General features: G+C 33.4%; 1 protein-coding gene across 1 annotated transcript; it reads right to left on the bottom strand.

Annotated features, from left to right (window-relative positions):
• Window positions 1–14,480: 14,480 nt before the first annotated feature.
• Window positions 14,481–18,971, bottom strand: LOC114164177 (serine/threonine-protein kinase HT1-like). The gene is made up of 3 exons (XM_028048740.1): window positions 18,182–18,971; window positions 16,763–17,218; window positions 14,481–14,844 (listed from the first exon to the last, which is right to left on the bottom strand). The coding sequence occupies exons 1-3, from the start codon at window positions 18,539–18,541 to the stop codon at window positions 14,584–14,586; spliced, it is 1,077 nt and encodes a 358-aa protein (XP_027904541.1). The 5' UTR covers window positions 18,542–18,971; the 3' UTR covers window positions 14,481–14,583.
• Window positions 18,972–19,449: the final 478 nt, after the last annotated feature.

Genomic DNA, 19,449 nt, shown 5'->3' with positions numbered 1-19,449 from the left:
AATAGATCCCATGTCAAGTTGAATCAAGTAGCATCCATATCAAATTGAATTATGCAAGACCTATGTCAAACCGAGTCGAGTTCGGCCCAAGTTAGGTTAAGTTTAAATGGGATCCATGTTAAACCTAGTTCAGTTGGAACTAGATCGAGCTAAGATAGGACAACTTAGGTCAAGTTATATTGGGTCGAGCCCAAGTTTCATTAGGACGGGTTAGATTCAAGCCAAACCCATATTAGGCCAAGATGGTTTAGGTCAAGTTAGGTCGAGTCTAGCCCACTTCAAGCCATGCCAAGTAGAGCTGTCAAAATGTGTTGTAACTCGCGAGCCAACCCGGTCCACCATAGGTTCAAGCTAGGTTAGGGTAAAAAAAATTGAAATTTTACGTACGGGCCAAAAATAAACCTAGCCCACTAAGAACTTAGGTCACCTGGATTGAACCTGTGGTGAGTCGGGTTGACTCACCAACCCACCCAATTCTAAATATTTAATTATTCAATTTAAATTACATTAAAAAATAGAAACCCTAAACCTAATTGTGTTTCCTTCAAACAAGTTTCTCTCTTCTCCTCCTACGAAGGGTCATTTCTTCTCCTCCTACGAAGGGTCATTTCTCCTTCTTCTTGATAGCTTCTACTTTGAGACTCTAACAAACGACGTGATTACTTCTCCGACCAATGATTGTACTTCGACAACGGCATTGCATTGCCCCTACAAACGAGCCCCTGCGGTCAGGTGTGCTAAGGATTCCCTTGTGTAGTCTGAGAGATTTTAATCCATAAGCTACTGAATTAAATTCTCCTCATCAATGATCTGTAGTTTTGGGACCAAAACCTTGGTATGGCTCAACTATTTTCTCCTTAGTTGTTTGGAAAATAAGTTGCTAAGCTAGTGCATTATGAGTGTTCGTTTGGTTTTTTTGAATAAACCATGAGTTCTTCATGATGTTTTAAGTTAGTAACTTGCTATGAAGAATTAAAGGAGATATTATATTTGGATTTTAGTCTAGAGGAACAAATATGAACCCATGAATGAAAGATCAACAATGTGTGGTTATATTTTAATTACAATAATAATTTGATTTTTTTTAGGATTGAAAAAAAATACAATTTTTTTTTAAATAAGTGAGTCAACCTGTTTAATCCATAACCTATGGTGGGTCGAGCCAGGTTAGAATTTTCTGGGCTCGCAAATAAATGAGTCGGGTTGGGTTGGCTCACTAAGAGGCCAACCCGCGGTGGGGTGGGTCGGGTCGTGCCGAGTCGTTTGACCTGTTTAGACAACTCTAATGTCAAGTACGGCCTACATCAGGTTGACTAAAAGCTAAACCCATGTTAACTAACTTAGATCGAACCAAGGTTGAGTTAGGTCAGGTCATGTTGGCCCAACAGTGGACCTAGTCGGGTCAAGAATATGTTAATCCTAATTGGGCCAAGCTTGAGTTTACCCAAAATAGGTTGATCTTAGGTCCAATAAAAAAACATTTAGACGAAATTCTTGGGCAGAGTCCATGTCAAGCTAGGTTCGTGTTGGGTCGGTACTAATTGGATCAAGTCAAGTCAAACTCATGATAAGACTAGTTGAGTCATGCCTATGTTGATTTGGATCCAAGTTAGAAATGTTGGTCTAGTTGGACCCAAGTCATGAAGGGTTGAGTTGAGTCCATGTCAGTCCAAGTCAATGTGTTAGGTTGAGCCTAAGTTAGGTTGAGTTGGACTGGACATAAGTCTAACTCTAGTCAAGCTGGTATTTAGCCAACTTGAGTCCATATTAGTTGGGATTAGGTGTAAGACCCGAGAAATTTAAATAATTAAATAAATAATTATTTAATAAATATTTTAATGGAAACCTTTATGGTAATTAATGCTGGAATTAATGACAAGAAATGGTACTAGCTCAAGTGGTTGAGAGTACTTGATTATTATGAAAGGACTTGAGTTTGAGTCTTGGGTGTGCCATCATTGTGTAATTTAATTGTTCATTATTTTAATAATAATATGTTTGATCATGATCAGTGATAACATACTTCTAGAATTATAGAAATTATCACGAAACATGAATTGGTTGAATAGTTGTGCACTTGAATTGTAATCATGTGATAGTGGGTTCAATCCTTGGCTTAAGAGAAATAAGTTCCTTTTTGCCAAATTCCTTTTTAACATGAATGAGGGGGATCAAAAAACCTTTAGGGAGAAAGAGGGAGTTTTTTAGACTGCTCAATAGTGAGTATTGCAAGGAGAGAATTATGAGCACATATACTTGAATCAGTAAGACATTGCAGCAAGGTGTATGAGTGGTAACAAAGGAGGCTATTGTTGATCAAGAGGAGACGCTCTATTTCTTTATGTTAATTGGCATGATTTTTGTGGTATGTTGTATGATTGGGATGCCTATTCTACTTTAATTTGCCACTGCTTTCGGGTTTTTGGAAAATTTCCAAAATCCGCCTAGCGGCATTGAAGGCTCGCCTGGCAACGCATGAATCTTGTGTTGTTTTCTAGGTTGGTGATGAACCGCCTGGCGGCAAGATCGAGACTGTCAGGCGACGCAAACTGGACTTTCCAAATTTTGCAATTGTGGTTGATTTTTGTGACATGTTTTGGTGTTTTGAAGAGCTATGTAATCTCTTTGCATGTGTGCTTTATCAATTGCATGAGTAGATCACGTATTTGGATGCTTTTGAGGTATGAAATAGCTATCTTTTCATGAAAAACGTTGTTTTTCAAATTTTTTGCACAGCAAGGACTATCGGGCGATGGGTTTCTACTGCTAGGCGCCAGGTCTCTGGTCTTGTTTCGCTGAGCGTCAAGATCTAGTCGTTGGGCGACTACAATTTTTCTGGTTTACGCAGTTTTCGTAAAACTACGTTTTCTGGTTCGTTAACCGTCCGATTTAGGTGAAATTTTGATAGGCGATACATAACATGTTGTTCTTTACTTTGAACAGTAAAGATTTGAATTGGAGGTCTGTATCTAGACATATAGGTAACTCATGATTGCTGGTTTGGAAGTCTTTAAAATGCATGAATAATCTCTTGATAACTTTAAGTAAATACTAATGTGGCATGAGTTGGAAGCATGATTGGATTATGTTGTAAGTCTCTATGAATTTGAATGTTCCTTTAGGTTAGTCACATGTTGAGAATTGGTTTATTGGTGAATGCATGTGTGTCGATATAAATTAAATTGGTGCGTAGAATCATGTGCTTAAGTTATTAGAGTGCTATTGCTTTATATTTTATTTGAGCATGCATTATTCATAAGTTGGAATTAAAAGCTAGCATGGCTTTAAATGGTGGGGTATATATATGAATCTGTAGGGATTGATGCATATGATATGTGGGGATACAATTTTTTAGTCATGTTGATTGATATGAATGCAAATTGGCATGCTTAATTGGTAAAGTAAAATATGTAAGCTAATTAAATAATTATGTGATGGTTGGATTAAATGCATTTAAGAGTAAGGTTTTGCCTTGACTGTGATATTGTTTGGTGCATGTTTGGATATTGTCATTATGTGCAAATTTTGTTGTTGGTTTAAGTTGAAGGTGATATGTTTATATGGTAAAATAATGAGTATATGATGGACTGCATCATAAATGAATAGAGGCATGACCTTAGTTGTGAAACCATGAATGTGTGAATTGTGATCCAGTCATGTGATTTTGACTGGATAATCGTTATTGTGCTATAAATTGAATGTTGATTGCTTGAGGTCTTTTAGGACCTATCCAAAATGCCAAAAACCAGTAGCACTTGCGTTATTGGTATGGCGCCTGGCAACGCGGGACGAGCCATCAAGCGATAGAGACTCCAAACAGTGATAGTGGCCACTAGAATCGTGTGGCACCTGGCGGAAGGGGTGGTCTCGCCAGGCGGAAGTGGATTGGCAAAGGCATTGGAAGGCGCGTGTCGACTGGCGACGTGAGGAGACCACCAAACGGTCTGGAACCAGACAGCGCCAGGTGATGCGTGTGTTGCACTAGGCAATTTCAGGTGCAGAGCTGGATCTCGTGGAGTATTCTACACAGCTTTGGATGGAGGTCTTGATGCGATGAGTTGTTGGGGTCCCAATTACGAGTGCATCTTGTCATGGGGTAACACGTGGCACTCGAGGTTGTAGCTTGGTGCTTTTGGAAGTCTAGTAGAGTGTGCAAGATTGTGGCTCGTACGAATGGGTTCTGAAAAACTGTCCTCCTTGGTGTTATCCGATAATTTTGGTAATCTTGGGGACAAATATGAATTGTGGTTCGTATTGGGGAACTCCACTTGGTGTTGCAGATTGTGGTTGCGACAAGATTAAACCCTAAACCCTAAACCCTAAACCCTAAACCCTAAACCCTAAACCCTAAACCCTAAACCCTAAACCCCAAGCCCCAAGCCCCAAGCCCCAAGCCCCAAGCCCCAAGCCCCAAGCCCCAAGCCCTAAACCCTAAACCCTAAACCCTAAACCCTAAACCCAAGCCCCAAGCCCCAAGCCCCAAGCCCCAAGCCCCAAGCCCCAAGCCCCAAGCCCCAACCCCAAGCCCCAAGCCCCAAACCCCAAACCCCAAACCCCAAACCCCAAACCCCAAACCCCAAACCCCAAACCCCAAACCCCAAACCCCAAACCCCAAACCCCAAACCCCAAGCCCCAAGCCCCAAGCCCCAAGCCCCAAGCCCCAAGCCCCAAGCCCCAAGCCCCAAGCCCCAAGCCCCAAGCCCCAAGCCCCAAGCCCCAAGCCCCAAGCCCCAAGCCCCAAGCCCCAAGCCCCAAGCCCCAAGCCCCAAACCCCAAACCCCAAACCCCAAACCCCAAACCCCAAACCCCAAGCCCCAAACCCAAGCCCTAAGCCCCAAGCCCCAAGCCCTAAGCCCTAAACCCCAAACCCCAAACCCCAAACCCCAAACCCCAAACCCCAAACCCCAAACACGCGTGCGTATATGCGCGTATGCGTGTGTGCGTGCGTGCGTGAGTGCGTGTGTGTGTGGGTGTGTATGCGTGTGTGCGTATGTGCATGCGTGTGTGCGTGCGTTTGTGCGTGCGTGTGTGTATGCGTGCGTGTGTGGGTGTGTGCGTGCATGTGTGTGTGCGTGAGTGCGTGTGTGCGTGTGTGTGTGAGTGTGTGCGTGCGTGTGTGAGTGTGTGCGTGCATGTGTGTGTGCTTGTGTGCATGTATGTGTGTGTGCGTGCGTGCGTGCGTGTGTGCGTGAGTGCGTGCATGTGTGTGTGCGTGTGTGCGTGAGTGCGTGTGTGCGTGCGTGTGTGCGTGCGTGTGTGCGTGCGTGTGTGAGTGTGTGCGTGCATGTGTGTGTGCTTGTGTGCATGTATGTGTGTGTGTGCGTGCGTGCGTGCGTGAGTGCGTGCGTGCGTGTGTCCGTCTGTGTGTGTGCTTGTGTGTGAATGCGTGTGTGCATTTCGGCGTGCGAGCGTGCGTACGTGTGTACGAGGGTGCGTGCGTGCGTTTGTGCGTAGGTGCGTGTGTGCGTGTGTGTGTGCGTGTGTGTGTGTGTGTGCGTGCCTGCGTGTGTGCGTATGTGTGTGTTTGAGTGCGTGCGTGCGTGTGTACGATGGTGCGTGCATACGTATGTGTGTAAGTAAGTGTGTGCGTGTGTGTGTGTGTGCGTGCATGTGTGCATATGTGTGTGTTTGAGTGCGTGCGTGCGTGCGTTTGTGCGTGCATGCGTGTGTGCGTGTGTGTGTGCGTGTGCGTGTGTGTGCGTGTGCGACAAGATTATTCCCGCAGATTGTGGCCTGTAGTTGAAGGGGCGAGTAAACACTCGTGGCAACAAAGATCAATCAATGTAATCATCAAAGGGTGTAGAATCAAGATGCATCCAAAGGAATATGTAAATGTTGGGGTCTGAGGGTTGTAGTCCTCAAAAGGGGTTAGGGTATCTTCAAAGGCTTTGGATGAATACCTTAAGGATGGACTTTGCTGGAGCATTCCTTGAGTTGTGACTCAGAATGTCATCCCTTGAGTTTTGGCTTGTAGATGATGGAACCACGAGTTGTGGCTTGTGGCAGCAAACGATATCTTAAGGTCATTATCAGAAGATGTAGAAGGTGGATAAACATAGTGGTGGTTGTGCTTAGGGAATTAGAGGATAGATTTTCTCTTATGAGTGTGCGTTTACACTTGATTTGTGTTTATGTATGTATTTTTGTATTGTTAGCTCACCTTATTTGTTTGTGATTGGCGATGATCGTGTAATTCATTACACGGAAGCAGGTGATGTTGCAGGTGGAGCTGGTGATGCTTAGAGCCAGATAGGGGCTAGTAAGGGAACTTCTTTATGAATTGTTTTGGGTTACTCTTTTGTAAACAGAGTTTTATTATCAGTTTGAAATTATGTAAAACTTTAAGTCGAATTTTATGGTTTCGGATTTTAGCGTTTTTAATAAAGTTTGAAAATTTGGCGCATTTTGGAAAAGAACTTTTGTTATTAAATGCGTTTTATTTTAGCATCCTTTTTTTGTTTTATTTAAAATAGCAATATCTGTCTAGGATATTACATTAGGTCATGGTGAATTCATGTTAGGCTAGGTTGGGCTTAGCCCATATTAATATCAGTCATATCATATTGAACTCATGTTAGTCTTTGTTAGAATAAACAGAGTGCAAACTTGATCACGTCGAGTTAAGTCCAAGTCAAATTGAATTTAACTAGATTGAATCCATGTCAAGTTCGGTTTGAAGAGACTAAGTTCAAAGTAGGTTGAGTCGAATCCAAATTAGAGCAATTCAAATATAAATATAAATATAAATTAATTTTGGAAAAAGTATGCAAATTAAATTAAATTAAATTAAAAAATCTAATTCAATTTGAATTAGGTCAGATGAATCTAGACTTTAAATTTAATCTATTTATTGAATTTAGATTAATTGGCTATTGAATTTAAAAATCTAATTCATAGTCAATCATGCGAATAAACACACTTTGTAATAGTGTAATTTATACCTCCACTTCATACTTCAATTATAAAATGATGTTACATGGATGATAGGATTATTGAACTTTGATTTTTCATAAACTTAGGACCATTCATTCAAGTTGAATTCCTAAGAGACCACTTATTGGAGCTTAGTATTGACCATAAAAGCTTGAAATGAAATCCACTCAGAAACTAATTGAATGGGTCAACCTAGGGGTAGCTTAGAGAGCTTGAATAGGCCCCTACCTCTTGCTCACAAATTTCTTATTGCACCCCCAAAATTTCAATGTTCCTTTTCTATGACATGCTAGGTGAAAAAAGTAGTTCTCCAAAATAGATATTTTATAAAGTAATAGAAACAATTTCAGAATATATAATTTAAAATAAGTTTTCATTAATTTGGAACTAATCTTTAATGATAAACTGTCATATTTTGAAATGGATAATTTGGAATTGATTTGAACCGTTTGATTTCATTCTAGAACCTTGTTTTGGGAATATTTTAACTAAATGATGACATAGGATGCTTTTGTTATTGTTGTTTGGTCATGAGTGAAAAACAGGAAGGGTACCCTTGTCTGGTCGATTGGTAACGGTGGCATAGGGAACCATTTGTGGAAGGTGTTGGAAATGGTGATATAGCTTTGTTGTTGTTGTTGCAGTTTTAAAGGGTTTTCCTTTGCCTAGTTCAATGGGTTCCATCAACAACCACTAACTTTTCAAAACTTAACCAAACAAGCAAAAGCTAAAAACTTTGGATCAAAGCCACTTACCCTTAATCGAGTGAATATATATATATATATATATATATATATATATATATATATATATATATATATATATATATATATATATATATATATATATATATATATATATATATATTTTTAAGATACCTAATATATGAAATATATTAAAATTTTAAAATTATATTTTTAATTATATATTAATTTATATAATAAAAAAATTTGAGAGGCTAAAGTCTCGTCCAACCTTGTTAAGCTCTGTCATCGGGTGCAAAAACATGGAGATGGAAGAGAAAGATCAGAGTTTGTTTTATTTTTTTGTTGTTGTCCGGGAAACATAAGGGTAAAGATCAGGGATGACAATGGGATGGGACAGAACACAGAAACATGTTTTGTTATCTCATACTCATTTTTGGAAAAATATACATCCTTATCCCCATACTCAAACTCAACAAGTATTAACTTTTGTTTCATTTCAATCTCCACTGGATAACGAATATAATCTCGTATCCATACATGTACCCGTTTTCTTACTACTTCAATATTAATTTTAATTTATTTTTATAAAAGGCTTAAATAATTATTTGATCCTAGTATTCGTTCGATTTTTTTAATTTGATCTTATATTTTTTCTTCATTTTAATCATAGTATTCGTCAATTTTATTTAGTATGGTTATTTTTGCGCTAACATCGTTAAAATAGTTAACAGATTGTGAATGATAACTACCAAGTGTCATTTTATGATTTTTTTTATTTTTTTAAACTTTTTTTTAAACAATTTTTTTATATTTAAAAAATATGTCCACCTGTCAAGCTTATATCATGTCATATGTCATTTTGTGATTTTTTTTAAATTTGTAATTTTTTTTAAATTTAAATTTTTTATTTAAACAAAATTTCACGTGTCAAGCCAATATCATGCCTGACATATTTTTATATTCATTTTGATCCTAATATTCATTTTTTTTTTTCAATTTGGTCCTAATCTTTTTTTTTTTTAATTTAGCATTTTTGTTTCTCTCCAAATTGAGACAAAATTTAATTTGTATGTAAAAGTTATATGAATATTCTTATTAAATGTTGGTTTAATTTAGAGTTAGAGTTGGTTTAAAACTAAAACGAAGATTTTAAAAGTAGGGAATAACACCATTAATTTAAAACCTTAAGAAGTTAATTAATATAGGGAATAACACCATTAATTTTAAATTTTAAGAGGTTAAAAATAATATAAAGTATTGAAATTAAAAATAATATTAAGTATTTTTAACCTCTTAAAATTTTAAATTAATGATGTTATTGTCTAATTTGAAATTTTTGGTTTTAATTTTAAACCAACTCTAACTCTAAATTAACCAACAATTAATAAGAATATCCATATAACATTTATATACAAAGGAAATTTTGTCTCAATTTGGAGAGGAGCAAAAATGCTAAATTAAAAAAAAAAATATGACCAAATTGAAAAAAAAATAATGGATATTAAGACCAAATTGAATATAAAAAACTGACCCTGACACGTGACATGATATTGGCTTGACACGTGAAATTATTTTTTTAAATAAAAAAAAATTTAAATTTAAAAAATTAAAAAAAAAATTAAAAAAATCACAAAATTACACATGACATGATATGAGCTTGACACGTGGATATTTTTTTACATAAAAAATTTTATTTTTTAAATTAAAAAAGTTTTAAAAAATTAAAAAAGATCACAAAATGACATGTGACAGTTCACAGTCCATTAACTATTTTAATGGTCTTAGTGAACAAGACCAAATTGAATAAAATTGACAAATATTATGACCAAATTGAAAAAAAAACAAACGAATACTAGGACCAAATCATTATTTAAGCCTTTATAAAATAATAAAAAATTACGGTAAATAAAACATAATATTATCAAATATTCAATATTAGGGAGATAGTTGTTTACCAAAACATTTATTAAATTTGCAAACTGCAAACATTAATGAAACCTAGTTGATAAAATTTAAAATTATTTTTAAGAAAATATAAATAGAAAACAAATATTCAAATTAAAATATATTTTAAATGTTTGTTTACTTCAACTTTTTAAATTCTAATGAATATCTTTTTTATCCTCTAATAAAAGTAATAATACATCACTTGATCAAAATGACGCAAAGAACAAATAATAAATATAATAATACAATTTTGACATAAATCTTTTATCTTTTGAACTTATATATATATATATATATATATATATATATATATATATATATATATATATATATATATATATATATATATATATGTTGGATGGTGATAAAAAAATATTCTTGACAATTACATTAAATTTTTATATTGTAGTAAATAAAAGTTATTTATTTAATTATAATAAAAAAGTTACAGTATGATTGATAATGAGTTAGAAAATAAAAAATAATTAGATAGAATATATCAAAATAGTATTTTACATGATAAAAATAAACAAAAAAAAATTAAATATTAAAAAATTAAAAAATGTATGTCTTAGAAATAATTTGAGAGACTATTGAAAGTATCGCACAAAGAAAAAATAAATGTATAATTAAGGGTATGATAAGAAGAAAATACCTGAGAGATCTAAGAAAACTTTTCAAATATCATCATATGGTTGAAAAATAACGAAAATTATTTTAACGAAACAAAAAAGTTCTTCAAATAAAACAAAAATTAATAATAATAAGTAAAGATTTTTTTTATATTACCTAGTAAATGAATGGTTAAACCCTTAAATTCAGAATATTAAACTTTCTCATGTGAAAATAAAATATAAAATAAATAGAAATATTAAAAAATAATAGAAATATTCAAATGTGAGACATAAAAAATTTTAAATTAACATACATCATTTTAACATAATTTCATAAAGATTATGATAAGATGAAAAATATATTGGAGATGCGAATGAGTTTCATGACAAACCAAATAATTAGAAGAAATAAAAAATAGAAAGTATATATATATATATAGGGTTACTTAATTAATTATGAATATTTTAATAATTTAAACGACAACAGAGATATGGCGGGGACGAGTATTATGGTGGGGATATGTAGATCCTTATGCTCATTCTCATATCCAATTGAAAAAGTTTGGAATTCTCCATATCCATACCCAATCAATGCAGAATTTTTCTATCAAAATGGGGACAAATTTGGACAATATTGACAGTTCAAGTTTATTTGTCATCTCTAATAAAAATAATACAAGAAAGAGAGTTTTGAATCATCAAGTGAAAAAGAAATGAAATGTGATTTCTATAAAAGTCAGTTTTGGAACTAATTTGGATTTTTTTGGAAACAATATTTTTTAACAAAATATAAATTTTTCAGAAATTATAAGTTAAAACAAATTCTAAACTATTTCAAGAAGGAGTTGTAGAATGAATTTTAAAATATTCTACAAAGCTTACTATGTAATAATAAATCTTATTATTAGACGTTTTAGAATACTTTAAAATAGTAAAAAGTTAATTCTAGATTGAAAAATAATGCCTTCTAGAATCATCATTATGGAATGTTAACAAAGTTTCTAGACTACATGTTTTAAAGTTGTTTTAATTATTTTTTAAAATTTCTATTTCATTCAGCACATGCATTCTCAAATTACTTCCTTCACTCATTTACACTTTCCACTATATAAACAAAAAGGTATGTTTAAATATTTGAGGTGTGCACGAAGCAAAGGCCCGATATCCAATAAGATTGAAAATTATTTTACTTATAAAAGGAGTGGGCTACTTCTTCTGCACCCCAAAGAATATGAATGTTGCCTCTCTAGTTCTTCAAAGAAATATAGTTGCAATTAAGTCCCTAAAATTTTCTGTGGTTGATAAGTTGGCCACTACTTTATCCCTTGTAAATTCGTTAAGTCATGTCTACCTCTTTAAATGACTACATGCTTTATTTAATTCCTTTATATCATGATCACGAAACAACAGTTTAATTATGATATATTTATTTATATAGATTTATTATAACTTATATTTATATTTATATAATTTATAATTAAACGTGTATGTAATTTTGTAGAATAATATTATTATATTATTTTTAATTAATTAGTTTTAATTTTATATATATTTATAATTGTTATATTTGTATATTCATAATTTATTATAATAGATATATTATAATTATTATTATTTTTAGTAATATATATATATATATATATATATATATATATATATATATATATTAAACAATAAAATATGTATAAATAATGTGATGGTAATACATTGTATATTAAAAGTATTTCTTTGTAAAACTTTTGGAGTATTCAATTATTATAGTCCTAAAACTTTATCATCAAAATTAATACTTATTATTGACAATTGATCAAGAGCTCTTAAAACTCTTTTAAGTGATATGAAATGGAAGAACTCTTCCTCTACCTCAAATTTATCAAGTAATTCAATAGATACAATTTATTATTAATTAACTTATTAGAAGAAGACTCAATCTCCTCCCACAAAGTTGACACATGCCTCATTAATAATGTGATTATAAACATTGTCTTGAATATATATCTAGTGCTCAAGGTCTCTTTCTTGATTAGACATAGAATTGGGCTTCTACATAACAAAGAGGGAAAAATACTATTTCTTCACAAACAAGTCTTTCATCTTTCCCTTCCACAAATGATAATTTGTATTTAAAGCAATCATCTTTGTATTTCCTCTCATCATTCAAGCAAGTAAATAGAGTTCAAACCAAAGAGCTCTGATACTAATATATCTTATGGGAAAAACAACAACAACAACAACAACACTAAAGTATGCAGTGAAAATAATTTCTCCAAACTTGCATGCAAGAATTTATGAGGATCAACAATAATAGATAATGATAGTAATAATTACAAAAAGAGAATACTGATATTTTTATTGTGAAAAAATCCTCTAAATGTGAGAAGTATAAACTCCTGGAACAAGTCAGCCAATCAAGCTCCACCAAGATCAAATATATGTATAATATAATCAAATAAAAACAAAAATAAGTGTTTATAACCATCCAATACATCAAAGCAATAATGCTCTCAAATTTAAAGAAAAAAAAATAAAAACCTAAAATAGAGCAACATTGTGAAAATGATTTCTCTTATCAAAGACTTTCAATTCATGATTCCAACTATCAAAATGAATAATCATATATCTCATCAAGCTTTTCTAAAAATTTAAACTTGATCCAACAATGAATGAAACAGAAATTATAATTTTACTAAAGTGGCTTATTGAATATGCCAAAAAAATAACACAAATGAATTCAATTAATTTAAACTTTTTAAACACATAATTAAAATTCTAATCTAACATGAAAACTCCACTAACAAACAATGAAGAAATGAAAATAGACTCACGAATCCACTTAAACTCATATTATTATTAAAAGTGACCCTTTGATATTTTTAAAATTATAAAAGTAATAGAAGAAACTACGGGAACAGAGGAAGAAGGTGTTTATCTTGAAACTAGAATACGATATGTGTTAACATCGCATATCTTTGTTTGGCTCTCATCCAACATGAATTATTAGTTTTGATTGCTATCCAACATAAATAATTCTAGTAGATTTCCATTTTAAAGTTATAATGTTATTTTATTTTATTTTTTCAAATCACCGAATGATTGAAAGAGACGGGTTTGGCCCATGCATGATCTTCTATGGTCTATCTAACTACGTGAAAAATCAAGAGTGATTTGTCTTAAAGAGAAGACTGTTTCAATTTTTGTGATATTTTGTAACATAATCTGCCTAATTAAACAATTAACCCCTTAATTTTAAAACCCATCCTTATATCTAATCTATATTTATATTCATGCAAAATAAGTAATTTTTAGTTGAGACATTCAGATTTTTACATTCATATTAAAATATATTTAACTTATATAAATTTAAAATAAATTATCTTTATTTCTTATTTTATAATTTCATGTACTATTCTACTTCATTTATACCCGGATCAAATAGTTTTCTATTTTGTTTTTACTAAAAAGTAGTGCTAACATTCCACTATAAGTAACTTTAGAAATTATTAAATACCACTTAAAATAGTTTTAACTATGCAATATAAGGGTATAATTGAAAAAGGTACACAAACATTCTTTTTAACAACACACTTTTTTTATAGTCTCTTGAACTTATTTCATTATGCACTAAAATTTATTAAAAATTACACTTTGAGTTCTAAATGAACCAAATTTCTTACAAAAATTAAAAAATAACTAAAGCAACCAATATTTTTAGATAAAAAAAATGCATGTACTTTGTTGGAAATTGTAAATTCCCAACTGAAAAGCACACGAGAAAAAATAAACATGTTTCCTTATTGGTTAAAAAATAGTGAAATTTCCAAAAATTCTTATTTCTCATTCAATAAACCTCACTTAAAGTTTTGCAATTTAAATTGAACTTTAACTAAAAGTAAAAAGTTTGTTAAAAAGCATATCTGTAAGAAGAATTAGTGGAGAGAAAAAATAGGGGACTCACGTAATAAAGTAGTTGTTGGTCTAATTGATGCACACTCACCTTTGTCATGTTGTCCACAAATTTTCAGTTTTTACCACAATGCATAATCATTTTTGAACAACACGATTTTTCAGTTTTTACTATAACTTCTATGCATTAGGTGAAAGGTTAAACATCACATCTAACCCTAAAAAAAATCAGAGAAGAGAGAATTCAAAGTAAAAAAAAGATGATACATTTAGCCATTAATAACTTATATATCTTTACTATAGAAATGAAAACAATTGATGGATGGATGGAACACATTTTCTTACTTAGTCTTGAAGAGGAAGAGAATTGCGTTTGTTAATTGAACAAGCTTTTTTTCTTCCCATAGGTTTTAATATAATATAATACAATTGTTGATAGTCACACAACTGAGAAATAATAGCATCATCCATTAGTAATGCTAAGCTTTGCAAGCACCAAATTTATGGCGTGCATTGCATTTTGGGAGGCACCCAAGAATGGTGTTACTACTACTACTGCTAGGACTTGGTTTGTAAGTTGACAAAAACTCTGAATCTTGATCAAGTGATTCTGTGTAGAACTCCAAAATCGAAACTATCTCATCAAAATGAGGCCTTTTATCTGGGTTGCTTGACCAGCATCTATTGATCAGATCACTAAATGCCCAAGGACACTCACATGGCAATGGTGGTCTTGCATTCTACACACAAAAAATCCATCAAACTCAGTTTCAACATTCATACAAAAAATCACTTAATCCATAAGAGAACCTTCCATAGTTAACAAAAGTTTGCTTAATAAGGGTTGGCTTAAGTTAAAAGTTTGCATTTTTCGACAAATTAACAAAAGATTATACCCAAGTTGATTTTAGTTTACATAAGGGTTATTCCATTTCTTTGTTTTTGGAAAAAAGTTACCCAGACATACCTTAAACCAGTATTTCTATTATTATCGTCTAAGACATGTACTTTGTTGAACAATTGCCTTAAACCAGATTGAACCCATTATTTTTTACTGGTAGATACTGTAAAACTATAAAATAAAAAGTTAAATTGAAGATATGAAGATAGATTATTGCTGAGTTTGATGAGTCCGGTAGGTGGAACATACCAAAGGCAAAACAGTACAAACATAAACCGCCTTTACTTAATGGCATGTATATTTTAAGTATTCTCTTTAGATTCAAAGAATATCTCTAGGATAGTGAAGCATGTGCAAAGACAATGAACGAGAAAAGTTGGAATGGACTATGTGTATGTTTCTTGCATCTGTGATTGGTTGGAAGTAATATCAGAAAAATGAGAAAAAAAAAGATAAAATAAAAGCTTGTGTATCAATTAGTGAGTCAATTATGTGGCAGCTTGTTCTGATGTGGTGTGCATGTGACAGTGAAGCAGAGGTGGTAGCAATCATTGATTTTCATAAATAATGTTATATCTAACACTATGCCATATCTTAAATGTTGGAAAAGTAACCATCATGCAGATGTCAGGCAAATGAAGAAAAAAAAATCTAAGGTTATCGTAATTCAATGTTGTAAATGAGGTTGGATGAACAAGGCTATCATATCACAAACACAACCACATGTTCTGTAAAGATCATAGACAGAGAATAATTGTTGCCCACCACGCCAACACTCTTGAGAAAGATTCGGGCACATAAACCATCAAAATGGGGTTATATAGCCAAGTGCATGCATAGAGAATGCATAGAGACATGATAGTGTTAAAGCAGATAGTGAAAACGAAAACACAAGTATATGTGTATATGCATACAACGATGGATATTAAAGATTTTTATGAGGAACAATATCAACTTTTTTTACATAGATAATAATCATGCATGCCCATGTTTGATCTACGTGTAAACAAATAATACAATGGAAAACTGTTCCCACTAACAAAGGATCAGTAAGAAAACAACTTTAGAATAATAGAGAACGAAATAGATCCTCAATAGTACTATTATAATGATATATTGACAAAATCTACGTTGATGAGATGGAGTTTCATTCCTTTTTAAGCCCTTTTCTGTACTCAAGTTCTTTCTAACTATTTTCTTTTTCTTATTCTTTAACAGCATTCATGAAATTAACAACGATGAACAGTGTTACCAACACATTTTCTCTCTAACACGTTCTTTTCTATGGGATGAAATTCTTGTGGGTCCAACTAGTTTGAAAACGAGACTCATCAAATGAGAGAACCCACATGAATTTCAATCTATTCAAAAAAATGTGTCAGAAAATACTGTTTGAAAGTGTTTTACTAGTAGTTTTCTTTACAAACTTTCTGGTAAGGCATTCTGTTGTTTTCACCTTTGACAACAGATAAGAGAACATCACTTGATTTAACCAGATTCATGTATAAATTTAGTGATTAAATATGCCTAGAGTCATTCAATGAATTAATAAAGCAATCTATTATGTTACTAAGAACTGAAGCATTTGAGACATAAGACAACATGTGCATACCACCAATTTTTCAGACAAATATGATTATTCAAATAAGATCATGTTAGACATCGGTTCATACAAGTCCATGCAATGAGCACTTATTTTCTTTAAGAAATACAATAAGAGTATGAGTGAAACAATTTAAGTAAATTCTGATGCAAACCTTGTGGGAAACTGCAAATGCTGCTTGCTCTGGAGTCATGTTGTCAAATGGAGTTTTTCCTGTCAAAAGCTCCCATAGAACTATGCCAAAACTATACACATCTACTTTCTTGGTATGATGCTTTTCTTTGATCATTTCGGGCGCCATCCAACGGTAAGTTCCGGTGAATCCTTTTGCACTGCCACACTGAGATTCTAAGCATGAGATACCAAAATCTGCTACCTTTACACACATGTCTTCCCCCAAGAGGAGATTCTCTGATTTGAGATCCCTATGAAGAATCCCTTGAGAATGAAGATACTGCATCCCTCTTGCAATGTCAAGGGCTAACTTCAGAACAAGTTTTTGCGGGAGTATATCTGGTTGCTGGTGGTGCAGGAATTTTCCCAGTGAACCTCCAGCCAAATATTCAGTGATTATGCAAAACACAGGAGGTTTCTTGCAAGCAGCAATAAACTGCATTATAAATAAAAATCAACAGTTCATGATGAAGGGTTACTGTCTCTATAGCAGCAGAAGTCTTGTATTTCAAACATTCTCTTCTCTTTAAAATGAGCAAATCTAAGCATTAATGTCTGTTTTTATTGCTTTCTGTGTTAGTTAGGCCATTATCAACTTTCAAGAGAAAGCATTAAACAGTTAAATTAAAACACTTTCCTCTCAGAGCTCCTAAAACTCAATACTTGATCAACAACAAGATCCACCACAAGACTCTGGAATAATTGGGGTGAGAGGGTAATTAAATGACTAGCTAAAGAAATAGCCTAAATCAAAGGCGAATCTCTGCTCTTATGTTCAATTTAAACTTTTCAACAAATGGAAATGCAACCATACACTGAAGCATTCATTGGAAGCACCTTTGGCAGTTTTAACTTCATAACTATTGCACCACTTTTCCAACTAATCCATTACTTCATTTTGCAGATAACTATTCCTTTTTTGTTCTTCCTAGTTCCTTCACGAAATTTCACAACACCTAGTTAGAATTGCAAGACAAAAACCGTCGAAAAGACCAAAGGGGTAAAGAAGCTATACTCAAAAGGTGAAGAACAAATGAGAATTGGACATTTAGACAAAGTATGAAGGCCAGCATCTTCCTCTCAAGAGGCACCAATAAATATTCCTAACAACGTAAGCAAGAGAATCATCTCTCTTATTCTATGCCAACATTAATAATAAGACAGATACACGAACAGAACAATAACTGAAGAAAACAAAACACAACATTTCTTTTACTTTTCTGGTAAAGTCATGATATTTTGTGACGAAGATTTAGAGACTTCTGACCAGTTCATGTTATTTCTTACACATCACCAAGGAGATCAAACTTCTGACCACATGCAAAAGAACATGATTATGAAGCAATTATATGAATCCATGTGGATAGAAAAGGACACAGCGGAAGAGAGATAAACTTACAGTAATGATATTTGGGTGGCCTAATCGAAGGAGCAAAGAGACCTCAGAAGTGAATTGCTTCTCAAGAAAAGCAGCCAAATCCTCATCCTCCTCCGGTTGACTGACGAGCTTAATTGCGACATCTTTTTGCTTGTAAACCCCTCTGTAGATTCTGCTGTGTCTGCCAGAGGCAAATTTGGATCCAATGAGCAACTGAGACATATCTGCACTCCATTCTTCTTCTCCTTCTCCCTTTATCTCAGCCCCCGGAGACACCAGATACTTAGACCATGACACTGCGCGGTTGTACTCCCCAAGTGAAAGCCTTCTCCCCAACTTGCCACTGTTGGAAATTTGCTTGTGCCACCTCAAGTTCTTCATGTGGCTCACACCCACCACCTCTCAAAACCATCAAAGTTCAACCTTTTTCCCAACCCTCCTGCACCCAAATGCAGATCCAGTAACGGCCTAAACCTCTCAACAAATGCACCAATTCGCGGAACACCCAAGTGAGGAAAACTTCATTATCATGGCTTAAACGGTAAATGAGGCTACCACATTGTAAATTTTTCGCACCATTCAGTCCCTCCCCTCTCGCCTACAGAAGCTGATATCCGGAGGAAGAAAATCAGGACCGAGGAGAAGAAGCTCCCAGGCTCGGTGAAAAGAACAAAATTTTAACCAGCGCAAGCGCAGAGAAAGAGAAAGAGAAAGAGAAAGAGAGAGTTAAGTTTTGTTGATTTCCAACTTCCAATCAAGTGCCTGCACCAAATGAGAGAGAGAGAGAGAGAGAGAGAGGAGAAATAGTTATAGTTGGTAGTAACAAGACAAACAAAAGACCAATATAATGAGTAAAGATAAAGTTGATATCTTACACATACACATGTTTGAATCTTAGTCCATTAAAGATTTCTATTAATAGGTAATTTTGTAAAGATCTTTTAAATACTTTCTTGGTTTTCATCTAGTCCTCGTAATTTTAAAAGATATTTTAGAAGATAAAAATAAAAAAATATTATTTAAACTATTAACTTTTAAATGAAACGGGACTTATTAATTTTACTCATTATTACCTATTAATAGAAATTTATTAGGAAAAAAGAAAGAAAGTTATAGTATAGTTAAGTGTGATGTTTGGTAGCAGAGAAAGATGATAGTTTGGGATAATTTGGGTTGGGGTGGTGAGGGGTGAAGGCATATGCAGGGGAGAGCAATGTGTTGGGTTGGGTACATTAGTCTCTTTACATTGGTATTCGTAACGTGCGAAGATCCACTTCCGAGGAGACAAA

This window comes from Vigna unguiculata, chromosome 9, assembly GCF_004118075.2.
Source record: "Vigna unguiculata cultivar IT97K-499-35 chromosome 9, ASM411807v1, whole genome shotgun sequence".
NCBI lineage: Eukaryota > Viridiplantae > Streptophyta > Magnoliopsida > Fabales > Fabaceae > Vigna > Vigna unguiculata.
This window is presented reverse-complemented; position numbering and strand designations above follow the sequence as displayed.